We start from the raw sequence: 19,904 nt of genomic DNA, 5'->3' as shown, positions 1-19,904 counted from the left end.
ATTACAACATGTGTCTCCTTTGTACAGTATTAGCCTCTCCGTGTTTCGTCAGATTGAAGCCAGAGCGTTGCCAGGTCTCTGTCCTTGGAGGTTTTTCAGGGATCTTGCAGAAAAGCGTCGCTAGTAAAGCGAAGTGTATATAAACAATATTGCAATATGCTGTCATTGGTAACAGATTGTTGCATTCTAAATGTTTGCTTGCAGCTTTGTTTGCCAGTGCACAGTTTACTGCAGAATATGAACTGTATTTGTATTTCTTTATATTCCTTTTTATTGCACAATTAACTATTTATATTATATCAGTGATTCTCAACCAGGGTTCCTATCGAGAGGTTGCTTGGAGGTTCCTTGAGCAATGAGCAATTTGCCCCTCTCAGGTCAGTTGAACTGACACCAATTATTTTTTTGGCTATCTGTAGGGCTACATACACACGTCAGATGATTATCGTCTGATTATCTCCTCCGGGATAGTATCGGACGAAAATCTGACCTGTGTACAGCCGCTGACTGACGTCGTTCATGGATCCATCCTGGCAGATCCTTGAACGACTGCAATTCAATTAAAGGGAGAGAGTGCAGCGGGGTGCCGCTCCATTGTTCTCCCCTCTCCATAGAGCAGAACGTCGCTGTATGTACACTTCTCGTTCATTATTATTAATAATATACAGTATTTATATAGCGCCATCATGATACGCAGCGCTGTACAGAGTCCATAGTCGTGTCACTAACTGTCCCTCAAAGGAGCTCACAATCTAATGTCCCTACTATAGTCATATGTCATTAATGTAGTCTAGGGTCATTAATCTTTCAGTCTTTTGTCTTTAGAAAGGATCGAGAAAGATCCTTTCCAACAATACAAATGTAACGTGTACATAGCTTAAGGGTTGCAGACTTCCCAATGGCCAGAAATTTAAGAGGGATACTTCCTACTCACCACCATACCAATGTACAGTGAGCTGTGGATATAGTAAATATAGAAGGGGTTAACAGAGTTAATTCAAGGGTTTCCCCTATGTTAGGCTGCATTACGCCCTCAAACATAGTAAAAGATGTCATAGATATTTAAAGATGGACATATTGTGCCTGCTCGAAGGCTTTTACTACCGCTAGTAGCTCCCAAAATAACATTTGACTTTTGACCTTTAATGCAAAGTCTGTGGAATGGGGATGGAAGGTGCATTATGTACAGCTCTGGTGCCCTTCTATCCAGGGAGGGAACAAGAGCAAGGTTTTCCAAGAGACCTTAACTTCTCTCCTAAATTCAGTGCAGGAGTCATAAAAGTTCATGCGAGCTTCAATCATAATAGGAGCATCTAGCTTTTGTAAAGCATTTAGCTTCCCTGTTGAAGCCTTTAATGCAAACTTAATTTCCAGTATGGGGATGTTAAATACAGATCTCATTCCAAGGACACATTTTCAGTTGCTGTCACCTGAAATGATCTTTTGTCATTGTTTTTTGAGTGACCGTTTAGGAAGGTTGGCTGTGCTGACAAATTTCTCTGCTCTTTGCCAAGTTCTGTTCTATGGAGGGTTGGCGTACGTGCATAGAGGGCCCCACTGCTTCTTTATACAATAATATAACAATAGCTGTCATTGGCAATCCAACTCGGCAAATTACTAATGAGCTCCTGTCGCGGGACACCTGTGCACACTATGGATTTTCTCTGGAGACAATTGCGAGAAGAGATGATGCGTTTCTTTAAAAAAATGTTTCATATGACTATATGGCCATTTATTATTATTTTTAATAATAAACAGGATTTATATAGAGCCAACATATTACGCAGCTCTGTACATTAAATAGAGCTTGCAAATGACAAACGAATACAGACAGTGACACTGGAGGAGAGGACCCGGCCCCGAAGAGCTTACAATCTATTAGGTGGGATATTTATCATATTTTGTGCATGTCTGGTACATCCAAAAGCCTTATCCAGAATCCCTGGGACTGCTGCTGCCAAGAACAATGCTTCTTCAGCTGGGTAGGAAGAAGCTGTAGGCGGGTGGCAGCCCCTGTATTGTGACCTAACTCTTAAATAACCACCCAAAAACAGCCGGGTGTTTACTGAAAAGTGCTGGGTGTTGCACCCAGCTAAAAAAAGGCTAGGGGGAACACTGCAGATGTCAGGAAACTCGGTGCTGTCACTCTCTATTGTGATTCTTTTATTATTAAACAGTTTTTGTATAGCGCCAACAGATTACGCAGCGCTGTACATCAAATAGGTGTTGCAAATGAAAGACGGATGCAAACCATGACACAGGACCCTGCCCTGAACAATCTAGGATTCTATAGCAGGGCTGTCCTCAGGTCCTTAAGGCACACACACTAGCCAGGAGTTCAACTAAATAATCATCATCACTTTGTACACCTAGTTAAAGGTTATGTAGGGAGGGGGCAGCAGAGCTGGGCCAGTACAGGCTATTGCATGCAAGTAGGGAAGGGGACAAAGCTAGGAAGTTTAACATACAATGAAAAAAGTATTTTATAGAAAGGGAAAACCCCTGAAAGTAAGGGTAAAAACAAGTCCTTAGGAGTTCAAAATAAGTTCATTTTCTCATAGTACTGGCTGAATTCAATGTAATTGATCCAAATACAAATTGACGACTATATTTTCATTAATATTGAAGGGTAGACAGGAGAGGGGGTGGAGGGAAAAAGAACGGCTTTTTAAGGCACTTGAGTAAAGCAGATAAAATAATAACTTTTATTTATTTTATGTTATCTTCTTTAGTAACTGCCTTAAAAAGCCTTTCCCTACCCACTCCCCTGTCTGCCCTATCAATATTGTATAATTATTAGGCTTGGCGCTTTCTAGGTTTACCTAACGTACAACAATTAACTTTTCTTCCCCGCTTAAGATTAGTGTATGCTAGCATGCTGCAAAATTTATACAACCCAAAATTGTCCAAGAGGACTCAAACACATGGGAAGGCAAGCCGTAACTTCCCATCTCACCCCAGCTGGTCCCGGGGCTGCACAGGATGGGAAGATGTCATTTCCTGTGAATCACAGAGAGATAACTGCTTGTCCATGGCCAGCCTTTTCTAGGTGAAAGCTATGCGGCATGTGATTTTATTTCGGCAGCTGACCTGCAGCAATGACGGCAGCCTTACCTCTGTAGAGATGGCTGGAGGGAGAATCTATGGATCTGTATGTGAAATACAATCATGGGAACCATTGAAAACCTCACATGTTGTACTATACTACAATGTACTACAATGTAGCCTCTATTACTATTATTATATATTATTACTACTACACAGTATATATATATATATATATATATATATATATATATATAGCGCCAACATATTCCGCAGCACTGTACAAAGTCCATAGTTATGTGACTAGCTGTCCCTACCTCAGTCATATGTGTTTAGTACAAACTTAGATCGATTTTTAGGCTAAGCCAGTTAATCTAACCACATGTTTTTGGAATGTGGGAGGAAACCCACACAAACCTGGGGAGAGCCTGCAAACTCCATGCAGATAGAGCTCTGGCTGGGATTCGAACCTAGGACCCAGTGCTGCAAAGGCCAGAATGCTAAATTGTTACAAAGAGAAAAATGACAATAAAAGCAGACCAGTGCAAATGTTAATATTACAACCAAAACTTTGACATCCCAATGCTGCGCTGCTCCACATGCATTGAAAAAATGCTTTATTAGACATGCTATGTCTGTAATGCAAATGAAGCTTTCGTTGGAGTTGCTGCGGATAAAATAGGACTAAGAAGGCCAAAAGTATAGGAGCAGCCATTCACAACAGTGCCATAGAAGTTGATTTGGAAATGGAAACCAAACAAAGATCAAAATATCTCAACACCATGCCTAGTGCATTCAAACATTACCTGTCCTGCAACCAATGACTCTCCATTAATTTGCTGCAGGCGGTATTGCAAAGTATAGGATGCTGAGCTGTTTTCCCCCCAGAACTTTTTATAAGCTGGGTGGGAAGGAACTGTAGGCTGGTGGCAGCTCCTGTGTTGTGAACTAAATTTTCAGTAGACAACCGGGTGTTAACTGGAAAGTGCTGGGTGGTGCGCCCGGTCGGGGAGAAAACTGCTGAGGATGCCTCTGCCATTGTGGATCTGCAGGAAAGTGAAGTCATTGGTGGTATTAATTGTCTTTTACAGACTTTTTGTAACTTTAAAATCATTAAAAAAAATAGGAAACTAGTTTTTAAAGAACTATTCTATATTATTTTCCTGATATAGAAGTGAAAGTTGCCATCTTAGAGCAGGAGGTGTATTATTGTCAGGAGTACCAGGTGAAAATAAACAAAGGATGACTAGGAAAAAAAGTTACACGCCTACGGACAATGCAAAATATGTATTACATTATGGGGGTTTAGGTACTATTAACCTATGCCAGCTGGTTGGAATAACTACATCAGCATTCTAGAGCAGACTAAGTGGTAGGAAGGAGAAAATGTTAATACTAGAAAAAGCCTTTCAAAGAGTAAGTGTGCTCCCAGGCCTCTTTTAGCTTGGCTCACCTCCCAGCGCTTTTTAGTAACCCCCAGCTGTTTTTGGGTGCTTACTGAAAAGTTGGGTCACAGTACAGGGGCCACCACCTGCTTACAACTTCTTTCCACCTGTCTGTGGACACCTTTTCAGAGAACACAGACAGTAGGGGAAACAACGTGACTGCTGCGGAAACAAGCACACAATGCACAAGCTGAAGCAGCAGAGAGCAGCTTTCTCTTTCATCTCTGACCACATAAGCATCTTTTGTGCCGTTTATTGTTGTGTGAGCTATTCCCTATAGGCACATTGATTTGTTCAACTCCGGACAAAACTTTTTTGGGCTGATTTAGGACCACTGTGGTGTATATGGCAATCTGTATCCCTATTGCAAAAATCTAATTTCATTTTGTGAGAGTGAGAGGAAATACAAATTGCGTGCTACCTCCCATTGGTAGATTAGCCCTCGCTTCCTATTGCAGTATTCTCCCCAGAAATATTTGATATTATATATTTGGGTGGGAAGAAGCTGTAGGTGGCTGATAGCCCCTGTATGGTTACTCAAATTTTCCTTAACCATCCAAAAACAGCTGGACGGTTACTGAAAAGTTCCGGGTGGTGCGCCCAGTTAAAAGAGGCCGGGGAGAACCCTGCTTTTGTGGTCTGTTTTTATTTTCTCGCACTTTTTGGACCAGTGTTTACCTTCATTTAGGGGCATGCTGGCAGCTTATTCTAAATGCTTGGGGTGCCTAATGCAATGTGCGTTAAGCAATGTTCAGACTTTGTTTTTCCAGGTCTTGTAATCTTTTACAGCCTGCAAATGCTTGAAAATGCTTTAAAGTTTAAACCATTGTTCTGCGGCTCTGGAGAAAGACCCCGCTGGGGGCACACCGGCCAGAGGCGCGGACAATGTCCCCCGTATGGATGCAACCCGCCCACTCTCCTATTTCAGGTGGGTTCTTGTATCATGACGTCACTATGGCGGATGTTCCCCTTTGAGTGACTCCCCGCGCTTTTTTTGGTCCGTAGGTCCGAGAAGGTTGGCAACCACTGGTTTAAACAGATGTGCAGGCTTTAAGCATTTAGAATGTTCTCCCCGGCCCCTTTCAGCACCACCCGGCACTTTTCAGTAACCAACTAGCTCTTTTTAGGTGAATATTGAAAAAGTTTGGTCACAATACAAGAGTTGTTACCTGCTTACAGCTTCTTCCTACCCAGTTCAAAATTTCTGGGAAGAATACTGCAAAAGAGAAAAATACCCTTGCACTACAGTATTCTCCCCAGCTATTTTAGCTGGGTACACCACCCGGAATTTTTCAGGAACTCTTCTGGAATTTAGGTGAATACTAAAAAGTTGGCTCACAATATGGGGGTAATGGACAGTTGGAGCGTAATACATAGATATTGGGACATACTCAAAGGGTTGGCTTTAGAAAGTTGTATTCTCCCCAGCCCCTTTTACCCTAGTACACCACCCAGAACTTTTCAGTAACTACCCAAAAACAGCCGGATGATCATTGGGGTCACAATACGGAGTCCGCCACCTGCCTACAGCTTTCCATCCAGCTTTAAAAGTTTTTAAGGCGCAAAGGGAAGCTTTACCCACTCATCTGCAACACAGGTGAAATCTGAACCGTAATTACTATTTTTTCATTAGGTTATTTTTCTAATGGTCTCAGAGGTTATCAGGGAGACTTTCATGTAAGCCAATGTATTTGCTGGGGGGGCTTAACATGCGTGTGGTGGGATAGAGGTTTTCTCGCATAGAAATTCTTCCTTGGGATTATAATGCTTGATACATTACATATGAGGGCCAGCGTGTAATGAACTAAAATTCACGACTTCCACCAAGGATCTATATTGTACGTGTATAGACGTGCCCGCTTCATACACAAGCCGTTGTTTTCTCAATAAAAATCAGCGTCATCGCCTCCAAGCAACAGACCTCAGCACGGGATTTCGTCAGCCGCTTACACAATAGAGAAGCAATATCATCTGAGGTTTGCATTGTAATATTCAAGGTTACCGCAAGCCCAGCATTTCTGAACAAGGACGATTTTTTGCAAATAGTAAAATGTTTTTTGTTCCTCTCTGAAAGGACTCAATCGATGAAATGCCACTGTTCACAATGTACAGATCATGGGGATGACCTCCGTGTTTACAAATTGCTATGCAAGCGGTTCCTGCTGAAGACGCTGTCACTGGATGGCTTGTGGTTGTGTGTTGATAAATAAAATAGTTGGAGTGTATCCAAAAAAAAATTTTATGAAGAACAGGGAAGGGTTAGGAGCATATACGGGGATTTTTTTTTTTTGTCTGCACCCAGCATGAAATTTTGGCCAAGACACAACAGGAAATTACCAAAAATCTCTGCATTGTTCACCTTCATAAAAAGAAATCATTATTATTACACAGTATTTATATAGCGCCAACATATTACGCAGCGCTGTACAACTCCACAGCCGTGTCGCTAACTGTCCCCTAAAAGGAGCTCACAATCTAAGGTCAATTTTTGGGAGAAGCCAATTAACCTAACCACATGTTTTTGGAATGTGGAGTACCCGGAGGAAACCCATGCAAACACAAGGAGAACCTGCAAACTCCATGCAGGTAGTGTCTTGGCCAAGATTCGAACCTGGACCCAGCGCTGCAAAAGGCCAGAGTGCTGTCTTTACTTGTAAAAAGCTCTTGATCCATGTACAAACCTTAAGCCAGTGGCTCCAGTTCGGATTCCCTTGTCATTCCGTCCAATGTCGCCATCTTCTTCTGGTCCTTCCTGACATTTCCCGGTCGTGTACTGCGCAGTCGCAATATCATTTGATGTGTCTTCTGCCAAATGGTAAAGAATGCTGATCTCACTGTTTATGCCTGAGATTAAGCACTTGTTTTTTTTTTTACTTTAAGGGAAATCTCCTAATGAAACATGCCTGATATTGAGCATGCTCAGAAGGAGCTGCCCACAACCCCTTATGATATGTGATGTAAGGTTTTCCCTTTAGTCTTCACCACTGCGGCCGAATAGCCACCTTTTTTGGTTTACCATAATGTGAAGATGGGTCCACTTCAAACAAAAATTGAATCCACAAATACTGTCCTCGGAGCCAGTTTCCCCTGGAGTTCTCCCTTGCTTAGCTTTCCAAGCTAACCCAAGAATGTTGAGTAAAAATCAAAGAAAAATATACCACAATGTCAAACAGTTGAAATGTAAACAATTTATTGGTAATAATTTAAAACTGCAACGGCAATGACATTACAAAAAAAAAAATATGATAAAATATATCAAAAGTTGTTCATACTGAATCTTGCACATAAGATTATTGATTTCTAAATGTGCTGTGGTTTAACATATATCAGTGGTCGCCATATATATATCAGTGGTCGCCAAGCTTTTGGACATCACGGACCACTACATTTACGGACTCCGGACTGTGCATGCTCGGAGAGCCGTGTGTCACTCAAAGGGGAAGAAACTTTCCCCAGAGTGACATACGGGAAATGTGGTCCCCCCAGCCGGGGTCCTTCTCCTGACTCCGCTGGTGGGCGCACCTGCCAGAGCCACGGACCTCCAAATTTTTTCCGTTTGGCTACTGCTTGTATATATCAAATACCATTTCGTTGGTGCCAATTCTTTTCAAGAACGTTGGGTTCCCACAACTTGGTCAACCACGTCTTGGTGTCAATGGGACACTAAACATGTGAATGATTCATCAGTCATATAGAATTCCATATTAAAGACTTTCAAGAAATTCTGCTGCAATTGTGTTTAGGAAATACAAATGAATGTGTGTTTGATTATTTGAAGAGACCCTTTCACCAAATAAAACAAAAATTGCTCCAAATTGTATTCACTTGAACTTTGAATGTGCTAAAAGTAGACACTTGTCGGTTCCGTAGCTTAACCTCTTCTCTCCTTCCATATTATAACCTTCCAGTGTTCAACCTAGAATTTTTTTTAAGCTGGGTGGGAAGAAAATTTAGGTGGGTGGCAGCCCCTGTGTTGTGACCCAACTCATCAGTAACTCCAAAAACAGCCAGGTGGTTACTGGAAAGTGCCGGGTGGTGCACCTGGATAAAAGGTGCCGGGGAGAACACTGCCCTCTAATTGTATTCTTTGCTGGACCAGCTCCTTTTTGTAGCTTGCTGATGATGAAACAAAGGTAGATACCATAGAGCATCCTGCTCTTAAACCTTAATAGCTGCGGAGGCTTTCATTACCACATGCGTCGTCTTTGTACAGTATTAGCCTCTCCGTGTTTTGTCAGATTGAAACCGGAGCGTTGCCAGGTCTCTGTCCTTGGAGGATTTTCAGGGATCTTGCAGAAAAGCGTCGCTAGTAAAGCAATGTGCATATAAACAATATTGCAATATGCTGTCATTGGTAACAGATTGTTGCATTGTAAATGTTTGCTTGCAGCTTTGTTTGCCAGTGCACAGTTTACTGCAAAATATGAATCGTGTTTGTGATTGCTTATATTCCTTTTTAATTCTTTTTATTGCACAAATAACTATTTTTATTATATCAGAGATTCTCAACCAGGGTTCCTCTCTGGAGGTTGCTGGGGGTCCCTTTAGCAATGAGCAGTTTGCACGCCTCAGGTCAGTATAAGTGACCCCAATGATATTTTTGGCTATCTGTAAGGGTGACAGTCTTCCCAATGGCCAGCAATGTAAGAGGAATTCTTCCCACTGACCACCATAATAGTATACTGTGACCTGCGGATATAATAATTGCAGAAGGGGTTCCCTGAAGACCTGAAAGTTATTTTGAGGGTTCCCCCTGCAATAGTGTGTCAATGGATCTGTTGGGCTGCTGGCATCACTTCCAAGATGGCGGCACCCTGCTGCAATCTCTAGACTTTTGCACAAGGGGGGAATTTTTCAGTGAAATAACTGGCATAAAATATATTGCACATGGGAAGATTTTGGTTGAATTGAATTAAATGACAACTTTACCTAATACCACGTACGTCCGATGTTTGTCACTTTTTGCTTTGTTGAAAAAAACTCCAACTAGAATCCCAGTTTTATTGCAATAAAATATATTGGACATCAGATTTTCATTTTCTATGTAGAACCAATAGTGAAATGACGATACAAAGCGATGAGTAATATGTTGGAATTATATGAATACATAATATCAATAATATGAACAAAGAACGCAGATGTTTACCGAGCAAATCATTTGTTTTTTTAATGGAAAACTTGCTCTTTGCTGTGTATATTAAACAAAATTGGCTTTATTCATCATGCTGGCTCCTTTTGTTTCCCTTTGTTTTTCCAAAGTACTTTTACTTTCATTTACAAAGAATCGGTGCAGCCGGAATGATTGATTGCTGTGCCGTCATGCAGTGAGTCAATGGAGGTAGAACACCTGTTAGTATAATGACTGATAAACACAAGTGCTCTCTGGGGTAATTTTACTGCCGACGCAGAGAGAAAACGCTCGCTCCCCCATATTTGCGCTGTCGCTCTCATAAGCACAGCGGGGCTTGCTGATGTTATGGAAAATGTTAGGTGGTTTTCAACTTTTTTTTTTTTTTGCTTTATGGATGTTGTATATGTCAGGCTGAACACAATGAGGGACTTTAAAGTGTCTGAGTTGCAGTATTTGCTCCACAAAGTTTTTGGAAGTGAGTGCGGAAGTGCGTTGCAGCCCCCCAGTATTGTGACGCCATTCTTCAGCAGTCCCTCAAAAACAATTATTGAAAAGTGCCACGTTGGGCGCCCGGCTAAACTCGAGTGCATGTCTTGCATTTGTTATTACAGACAGATTTGAATACAACTTGTAAAAACATTTTTTGAAGGGGTCAAAAAACATCAAATAATTGTAGGCATTTAGGTTAGGTTCACACTTTTGCAGTTCATTTACCGCTTCCTCACATCAGTAACTTCTGCTTCTCCTTGAAGCAGCCCCCATATCGTATGAATAGGGGTGTCAGTGAGTGGTACTAATACAGTGTTCTCCCAGTATTTTATCTTTAAACTGGGTGGGAGGAAGGTATAGGCGGGTGGCAGTGCCTTTATTGTGACCCAACTTTTCAGTAGCCACTCAAAAACAGCCAGGTGGTAACTGAAAAGTGCCAGGTGGTGCACCCAGCTAAAAGGAGCCGTGGGGATCACTGTAATGCTAACCGCCATCTGTCAGATGTGCAGACACTGATTCTTTAAGAACCAGTCCTACAGTGTGAGTGTTCCGAGTAAGTTGCCACCCAGGAACGCTCAATCCTGAGGCAGACGTGAACTTGTCCTTATCCAGCCAAAAGGTGGAGCATCAGGTGCTCCCATGTTTACCTTGCACAACCTTACCCTTACCTTGCTGCACCAGTAACTCCTTCATTACCCCATGATGTCCTAAGAATTCCACTGTTCTAGGTCCATTTTTAAAATTTGCACTCAAGGTTTTTTTGTACAGAGATGGATCGATGATGTCAGGTCTGCAATAAAACATACTCACATTGCCTGATTCAGTTGTCATAATTTCTGAGCTGCCCAGTACATTTCGGCTTCCTTTATAACTGCCAGGACTGAATGAACTCCGCTTGCCTTGAAATTATGTTTTCCTGGTTCAGGCAATTAAGATGGCTTAAGAAGGTGACCGTATGGGAACAGGTGAGTATCAACAAGGTTTGGAGTGGATTTAAGCAGAGAATCCATGGTGAGCTGAGCTTCTGAGCAGCAAATGGAAGGGGGAGCTGACCTGTGAATGAATGTGTGAGAAGAAACAAAGAGAATGGCTCCTTGAGGCAACAAGTATAAATAAAAAACGCTTAAAACACATAATTTCCAAAGCTAATACATGATACTACTAATCACAGCGAAAATGTATAGTCTTCAGTTCAGAGTGTACATCTAATCAATAGCAAAATATAATCAATAAGTACTCCATAGCCCGACGTGTTTTGCAGTATTGGCTTCATCACGGGACTTCACAGAGACTTATATTGATAGTAGTTTTTATGCTGATGGATACAATAATGACGGTGAGGTTGAGTTGTGAGATAAAACAAGCTTTTATGTCTTCTATATCAGGGTTGTCAAACTTTGGCCCGGGGGCTAAATCTGGCCCTTAACCTCCTTTTTTTTTTTTGGCCCCCAAAGGAATCGTAAATATGAAATGCAGCTAGCCCACCACTGCATTGAAATAGCAATTCCCGGCATCACCTGCGTCTATAGACAAGCGGGCTCTCTGCCTATGCGTGGCCCGACATTGGACTGTTTTTTGTAGAGGCAAGTAATGCTGAGAATTTTAGTAGCAGCGCTATTTCTAGCTCTACCCCTAAGCTGTACTTTTCCTTGCTACTCCAAGGCATGGACTTGAATGGTTGGATTTTCATAGAAGAAAATTGTTATTAATATTGTTAGCCTGTGCAAAGAGCTTACCATTCAAAGTTACCTAAGAAAGCTACAAATAAAGACAGAGAGACATAAGATTTTTTCTTTTAATAAAATAAAAAAAAATGTTTTGCCGCTTTCTCTATTATAGACTTGTTCAACATTGAATATGAAGCAAAACCTCTTTGTTTCCATATGAAAATGTTTTATATCCAATGAGAGGAAAAACTTGCTCATTGTTTTCAACAAATTAGTTTGGCCTGCAACTTTATCCAAGTTTTTAATTTTGGCCTTCTATGTATTTGAGTTTGACACCCCTGTTCTATATTATCTTAGGGACATGTCACTGGGAGTTGTACCATTTGCACATTTTTCCCTCTGTTCCCAATGACAGCTCAAACATTGTGATTTGCTATTCTTTGTTGTTTGGGTAAAAAATCTTCATGATACATATGAAAGGTGAATTTCTCCAGGGGATGTACCCAAAATGTGTGATACTAGCTTGAGGATGGTTCTACAGGTCAAAATATCAGGAATTGTAGCAAAGAATAGTACGTTAGTTGTGCCTGGTATTCTATGGAACACATTTTTTTAAAACAAAAAGGAAGATTGCAGAGTATGCACATTGCAACATTACAAAGAAAGAACAATGTATATTCAGAGAAGGTAATGAAATAGAAAATGGGAATGTGGGGCGAGCAGCACTGCACCTTGCACCTCCTGATGATTGAACAGGCTTGGTGTGTACAGGCTGTCGGATTTTTAAAGCGGGGCATATAAAAATTCTGACAAAATGTTCTTATTTTTTTTCCAGGAATCTGTTCTATCTTGCTGCGTTGCATCCCACCTCTTTGTGTAATGAAATAATTCCCTAATCTCCTCTCCTCACACACTGGTAATTAACACAGCGACATCACTTCTCTGAAGCAGAAGCTAATTATGCCTTTGTTAGCTGCTCCTGTTTTTCTGAAGCTTTGGGAGATCTCTACGACATTCTGACATAAACAAGCAGATTTTATTTTTATTGTTTTCTACCGCACTAAGCCGTTCAGGGATCAATGCGCCGATCAATATTGTTTTATCCACATTTTTTTAAATTGGTGAAAAGACCCTGAGGGGTCTCTAAAAGATTCAAAAGACCAGTTCCATGCAATAGAAGGGATTCTTCAATTTGATTTTTTGCCTCATTGGTTTCACTTCTTATGATTATTCCTGAAGAAGGAATAATCTGTGAAACGCGGCGAATGAAACCTTTATTACCAATCTTACCATTGTTCTCCTATTCACCTGGTAATTGTTCCGTGGGGGGTTATTTTGGACCTACTGTGAGTGTTCTTGGTTACTTTATAATGACAGGTGCTTGTTTTTTCATGACTATCCCTCATTCGAAATGTATTTAATAAAAATTGTGTTTTTATATTCATCTTTTGGATGCTTTGAAAGTACTGCTTTCCTATTTTTGAACCCTCTGGTTCTTGGAATTTTTTTTTCATGTTTTATGTTGAATGTGGTATCTTCTTGCATATATTTACATTTATGATAGCTTAGTTATATGACTAGGTTATCACAAAAGAACCGCATCACACGCGTGGCTGCAGGGCTTTTCTAGAGCTGCCCGGACTCTCTGGAATGGTCTCCCTCATCATGTTCGGGTTGCTCCTACTTTCTGCTCATTTTAAAAGAGAACTCAAACCCAACGCTTCAACCTCACCTACCCGTCTTCTTCTGTCTCCTAAACCGTCACTACTTCCCACCATTCCATATCCCCCTCCTATTGTGTGATACTTCCCCACCTCCTAGATTGTAAGCTCTTCAGGACAGGGTCCTCTACTCCTCCTGTATCTGTCTGTTATCTGCAACCCCTATTTAATGTACAGAGCTGCGTAATATGTTGGCGCTATATAAATCCTCTTAACAATAATAATTGATGTAAGCTACTGAGTGACATTTAATTTTATGCCCGGTCATTAACCTGGTCTACAAAGTATCCTTTGTCATAATGTAGAGTGGTAATAACTTCCTGCTTGTGTCAATTCTGAGCTCTTTATCTTGGAGGAGGGAAGTCACGTGTGGTTACGTTTTGTCATTGCATAATGAGACTGCAAATCTGACCGTTTGCTGTTCTCTTTGCTGGTCTTGATGTGCAGGAACATGTATGGAGCTGTCAAGTTTATGTGGAGCTAAACCATTAGGCTTCTATTGTTGCAATGCACAAACCAACATAGAACAAGTGACCGTAAATAGATCCATATTCCATGGGCAGCACGGTGGCTCAGTGGTTAGCACTCTGGCCTTTGCAGCGCTAAGTTCTAGATTCGAATCTCGTGCAGGACATTATCTGCATGAAGTTTGCAGGTTCTCACTTTGTGTGAGTCGCCTCCAGGTACTCGGTTTTCCTCCAACATTCCAAAAACATGCAGAATGACCCCAAAATTGACTGTGATAATGACATATGACTATTATAGGGACATTAGATTGTGAGCTCCTTTTGAGGGACAGCTAGTGGGATGACTTTGGACTTTGTACAGTGCTGTCAAATATGTTGGCGCTATATAAATTCTGTGTAATAATAATTTCAGGTGAAGAATTCTTTGTAGAGAGAGTAGAGATAAGCAAACTCCTTGTTCATCAGTTTGTATTGGAGGAGATGAGGTTTCCGAACATTTAGTGAGTGACCAGCAGTTCTAAGAAACTAAACATCTGATATTAACATTGATTGCCAGTTGTGATCATGTGAGATTTGTTTACAAGCAAATCTGCCTTTGCCAAATATTTGCTGTGCATGGATAGAGGTACAGTGGCAGCTGCAGGAGCTATATTTCTCAACTAATGTTCTCAGGAACCTTAGGGGTTCCTCCTTAGGGCTATGGGTTGCTTGGGCAATGAGCAGTTTTTACAATGAGCAGTTTGTACCTCAGGCCAGTTTATGATCTTTTTAGCTATCTGTAAGGGTGACATTCTTCCCGATGGCCAGCAATGTAAGAGGAAATCTTCCCACTGACCAAACTAATATACTGTGAGCTGTGGATATAGTAATTATAGAAGGGGGTCCCGGAAGACCCGAAAGTTATTTCAAGGGTTCCCTCATAGTAAAAAGTTCAGAAAAGGCTGTTTTGGAGTATAAATCGAATCGTCCATTGAAGCACCGCCCTGATTTTTTTCCCCCAAGTACCTTAGTCCAGGTTTTAGTCCAGCCATTGGATGTCCTAAGGCTTTGTTATGCTGTGGAGCATTGGTCCCCAAACTTTTGATCGTCGTGGACCAATTAATTTATGAACTCCAGACGGCCCATGCGCATGTGTGTCATTCAAAGAGGAAGAAACCTCCCCCTGAGTGACGTCATGATGCCAGAACCCACTCAGACCTACGATGGAAGAGTGGGTGGGTTGTGTCCAGAGATACAACCCTCCCACCGTCCTGAGCCTGTGATGCATACAGGAGACATGGTCCGTGGCTCTGCTCCTGACCCACCTGGAAGGTGCAACAGGTTGGAGACCGCTGCCATACTCTTTACTAAGTGAGTCTCCATGTTCTTGCGGCCCAGCTGTCAGAAGACCGCGGCCCACTAGTGGGCTGGGGATTGGGGCCTTTGCTGTTGAGGACATAGTCATAGTGATGTCAGCCATGTCTTCTCCATCATTCTGATGAGCCCAAGGTAATATGACGTGTCCTTTATGACCTGGATTTTATTAGAAAGTAGATTGCTTGACATGGGCTGGGCTTTAAAGCAGAATTTTTACCTAACAAATAAAAAAAGTACTTCTGAAAAAACTTTTGATCTATCCACAAACCGAGCCCAGCAACTCCTGCACCAGCAACTCCTGCACTATCTCAGCTTCTCTCTTCTTTCCATGGCTCGTTGTTCCATACAGTGCCGCCATCTTTATTCTTCCTAGCATCATTACCCCATCTCCCACTGCATAGGCACGAGATTGGGTGATGTGTCTTCCTCCAAATGTAAAAAGAAAATTGCTGCCCATGTGTGAGATCAAGCACTTTTTTTTATATAAAAAGAAAGCCCATTGATGACTATGCCCAATCTACGGTATGTGCAGAAGGAGCAACCCACAACCTATATGTATATATGATGCAAGTTTACTGGGAGGCTACGGGTTTCTCCTCAAACAAGTAAACAAAAACTGTTTGTTTTTTCTTTGCTTTGTTTTTGGTTTTCTTATAATAATGTAAGGAATAGCCACCCCTTATACACAATTTTGAAAATGTGATGATGGGTCAACTTTACCCTAGAAAAATAAGTGCCTGGGTCTTTGAATGGTGAAGGGTACAGTGTTGGTGTGCACAAGGGGTGGGTACTACTTTTTTTTTGGATTGGAATTTCAAAAATTGGGGCTTTAAACATTTTGGTGAAATAGGCAAAAAAAATCTTTTTTTTCCTTTTGAGAAGTTTCCCATATGAAATCCTTGTCTAAGCCGTGCAAATTGACCTTGGAAATATTGTAAAGTTGGGACGTGCTGACGCGTCTACATTTGGCCCAGGCTTTAATAATCTCTGGTCATAAAGAGGTTAACAAAGTAAAAGATCTGCTTAGTGCAGAGTTCTTATTTTCGGGTAATTTTGCCCTTCCTCATTAACATTGGGCCTTTCTTCAAATTGCACATTAGCATGCAGGCAGGTCGCTGGACTTCCTGGACAAGTATCCAGCTCTCGGAAATGCAGAAAAACAGTGACTTTATTGCAGCCCCGAATCACTGGAACACTGTCTGTGTTTGTATGATTTCTCACACTGCCCCCCCAGCTGGGAGGATTGCAGGGAGCCGCACTTAACGAAGGCGACCCGTGAATTAATCAATAGAATATCTGTGTAAATTAGAGAAGGAATAATGCTCACATCCTTTCAGCAGCTCCGGGAACATTGCAGAGGAGCGGATGTCTGCTATAAACATTACACGATTATGAATAATACATCTCTATCTGTCTGACACGGACTAGGAACAAATTGCTGTGATTTGGGTTCAAAATACATTAAAGGGTAAATGTTTTTGTCTTTTAGTGTTTTCGCTTTTATCTGTGTGATTTGACTCCTAATAAGCATACACGACTTTGTGAACACATATTCACCCCTAGTACATTTATAACCGAAAAGTGGTAATCCTGCAATCAGCTGACTGCAACTGGTGAATATCACATATTTTTGAAGGTTTCAGGATTTTGAATTACAGGCTTTTAGGATAAGCTAAACATATTGGATTTGTGTTTTTACCAAAGCAAAATGACAGTTGTGGCCTACCTCTTGCTTTTAAGTTTATCAATGTTCTCAGGCTAATGTCTTAGACTTTTTTTTTTTTTTGGTTATGTTACATATGTAGTTATAAAACTGAAAATGCTATTAGAAAAAGGTTTATACCCCTATTTAATGTACAGCGCTGCGTAATATGTTGGCGCTATATAAATCCTGTTTAATAATAATAATACTCAAGCCGCACCACTAGATCCCACTGTGTCCTCATGTAAAGTGTTTATGCTCATGCCACACTACTAGATTCCACTTAGTCCTCATATAAAGTGTTTATGCTCAAGCCACACCACTAGATGCCACTGTGTCCTCATGTAACGTGTTTATACTCAAGGCGCACCACTAGATGCCACTGTGTCCTCATGTAACATGTTTATACTCAAGGCGCACCACTGGATGCCACTGTGTCTTCATGTAAAGTGTTTAAATAATGCTTGGTGTCCAAGGCATTAGAGTTTTTTTACACACTTTATATGAGGACACTATCTATAGGTGGCCAATAATCTTTCACAAAAAATTTAGGAGTAAGTGAAAAATCTCAGTAAGTCAAAAACTCAAACTTACAAATTCTTTTACCTGTTAAAAGGGAACAAGATAGTGTTTTGTTTTGTTTTCTTCTGAATGCTTAAAAGACCAAGCCTGGATGTACTAGTCAGTGCAATTTTCCATTTTTTTCATGTACAAGTAGTAGGTACTGCTTATATTCTGATTGGTTTGTATTCAAGCGTACACAGTACAAAGATTACCTGAAGATGAGGATCATACAGATACACAGGGAGACATTGGGGAAAAGTGTTCTTTTGTTGGTGATTGTTAATTAGTTGTTTGTTATCTAAAGCCAAATTCACGCCAGGTTTTTTTTTTTTTTTTATACACAGACATTTTGTATTTTAAATAATTTGCTATAAAAATACGTTCACATTTAATAACTGACCCTATAGTAACTCCTTAGTTCTGTGAAAGTTTTACAGAAGAAATTCATCTTTGTTCTTATAGAAAAAAGGGCCATGTTTGACTGCACATAAACACAATATATCACATGAAACTCAAGCAAGGGTTTCATTGCAAAACCAATTTAAATATTCTATACATTATCAACATTTCCAAATGCACTGATCTGCTGTTTTCATGTGCAATAACTAAATATAATTGTATAAGTGATAAAATGATTGTATAAGGAGACCTTTATCTAAATCCCATCAGCTAGTATTCAGTTCTGTTTTATTTTTGTTGGTGGTGGAAGTTACACTTGAAGCTGTTATTAGCACGGCTTTATTCTGGGAAGTGCCGTCACCGTGACTGAGCTCTCCTCTGCTGCCCGGAGCCTAATTGACAGCCGAGATCTGTCAGAGGTCCAAAATAATGCTTGCCAACTTCCCTGCCATGCCAAATTGGGACATGTATATTAACATAAAGTGGGCGGCGTACCGGTCCTTCCGGTTTACAAATCGAACACCGCCTAATATTAAAAGTTCAACTTTGGATAGAGCTCCCCATTTAAAAGCCGGTGTCTACATCTTCAATGTGATCTGTAAAGAGGAAGTGCAGAAGTTAAGTGTGGGAAAGGTAATGAGTGACTTTTTCTGCAAAGCAGATCTGCCCCGGAAAATAAAACTGCCAAGAACACAAATGCAGTTACTTTTGCCCAAAATTATCAATCGCAAGTGTTTTAAGTGATAGTCTAGATTGGGGTTCTGGTCCCCGGCTCTGTTCTGCGCCCACTGGTCCCCGGCTCTGTTCTGCGCCCACTGGGCCCCACCGCTGCATTATTTGTTATTTAGCAGTATAACAATAGTGGTTCTGTTCTGAGCCACTGGGCCCTGACTCCGATCTTTGGGTGGAGGGGGAGCTTGGGATGCCCTGCTGCTGAATTATTTGTTATTCAGTAGTATAACAATAGTGGTTGTTAGTGATCCGCCATATTGAATTACCAAATGACCAACAACACTGTCAGGGTACAGTTATACACATTCAATCAGGAACAGTCATTTCTTATCGAAAGAATAAATTGACTTTAGATGTGGACTTAAACCCAATTTATACTCTCTTGTACTTATTCCACCAGGTCCTTGTTCACAGGTTCTCGTTAAGATCTCGATCACAGGTTCTCTTTAAGATCAACTTATTACAAAGTTCCTGCTAACTTTTATGGAATTGTCCCGTTAAAGATCCTGCACATAGCTAGCCTTCGAGTTGGAGAGTGAATTTACAAACCTGATTGGTTGATTAGTGATGCATGACCTTTTGTTGTTCTGTACAATTTCAGAATCTTTAAGAATTTTATTTTTTAATGTTTTTATTTTTTTTTTCTCTCTCTATTTCAGAAGAATGATGAGAATGGGAACTGTTCTGGAGAAAATATTGAGTTCCCCACGACGAATTTGTATGAACTGGAGAGCCGGGTTCTCACCGACCATTGGTCCATCCCTTATAAGAGGGAGGAGTCCCTGGGCAAATGTTTAATAGCCTCCACCTACCTGGCAAAACTCGGTAAGTCACCCACTTTTTTCTTGGCACAAAATAGATTGTGAGCTCATCTCAGGGATAATCCCATGAATAAGGACCTCAGTAAAGCACAATGGAATATGTCAGCTCTATATACACTGATAATTCAATATGCAAATAAGTATATATGGCATTGTCAGATCTTTTTTTTGTAAAGTGTTACCAGAAAGAATGTTTATAGGATCACAGACCCCTTCCCTCTATTGAGAGAATGTATTGGAATCCACTAGTCTGCGTTGTGCATTACTTCCAAGTCTGTGCAGTAATATTTTACTTCATGCAGGAGCTTCCTGTTAGTCAGGTGTTGCACTCTTTCTTTGTGCAGGGTGACTGGTCTTGTCTCCGC

The 19,904-nt window shown here is 40.9% G+C and overlaps 1 protein-coding gene across 1 annotated transcript in view; it reads left to right on the top strand.

Annotated features, from left to right (window-relative positions):
• The window catches only part of USP24 (ubiquitin specific peptidase 24), a 94,773-nt gene that overhangs the window by 12,000 nt on the left and 62,869 nt on the right, over window positions 1–19,904 (top strand). The window contains exon 2 of the mRNA XM_072419339.1: window positions 19,378–19,543. Within this exon, the coding sequence (XP_072275440.1) occupies window positions 19,378–19,543 (166 nt within the window). The remainder of the gene's footprint in view (window positions 1–19,377; window positions 19,544–19,904) is intronic.

The sequence above is a fragment of the Pyxicephalus adspersus genome, chromosome 8, assembly GCF_032062135.1.
Source record: "Pyxicephalus adspersus chromosome 8, UCB_Pads_2.0, whole genome shotgun sequence".
In the NCBI taxonomy this organism is placed as follows: Eukaryota; Metazoa; Chordata; class Amphibia; order Anura; family Pyxicephalidae; genus Pyxicephalus; species Pyxicephalus adspersus.
The sequence above is the reverse complement of the archived record's forward strand: the minus strand, read 5'-3'. Positions and strand labels throughout refer to the sequence as shown.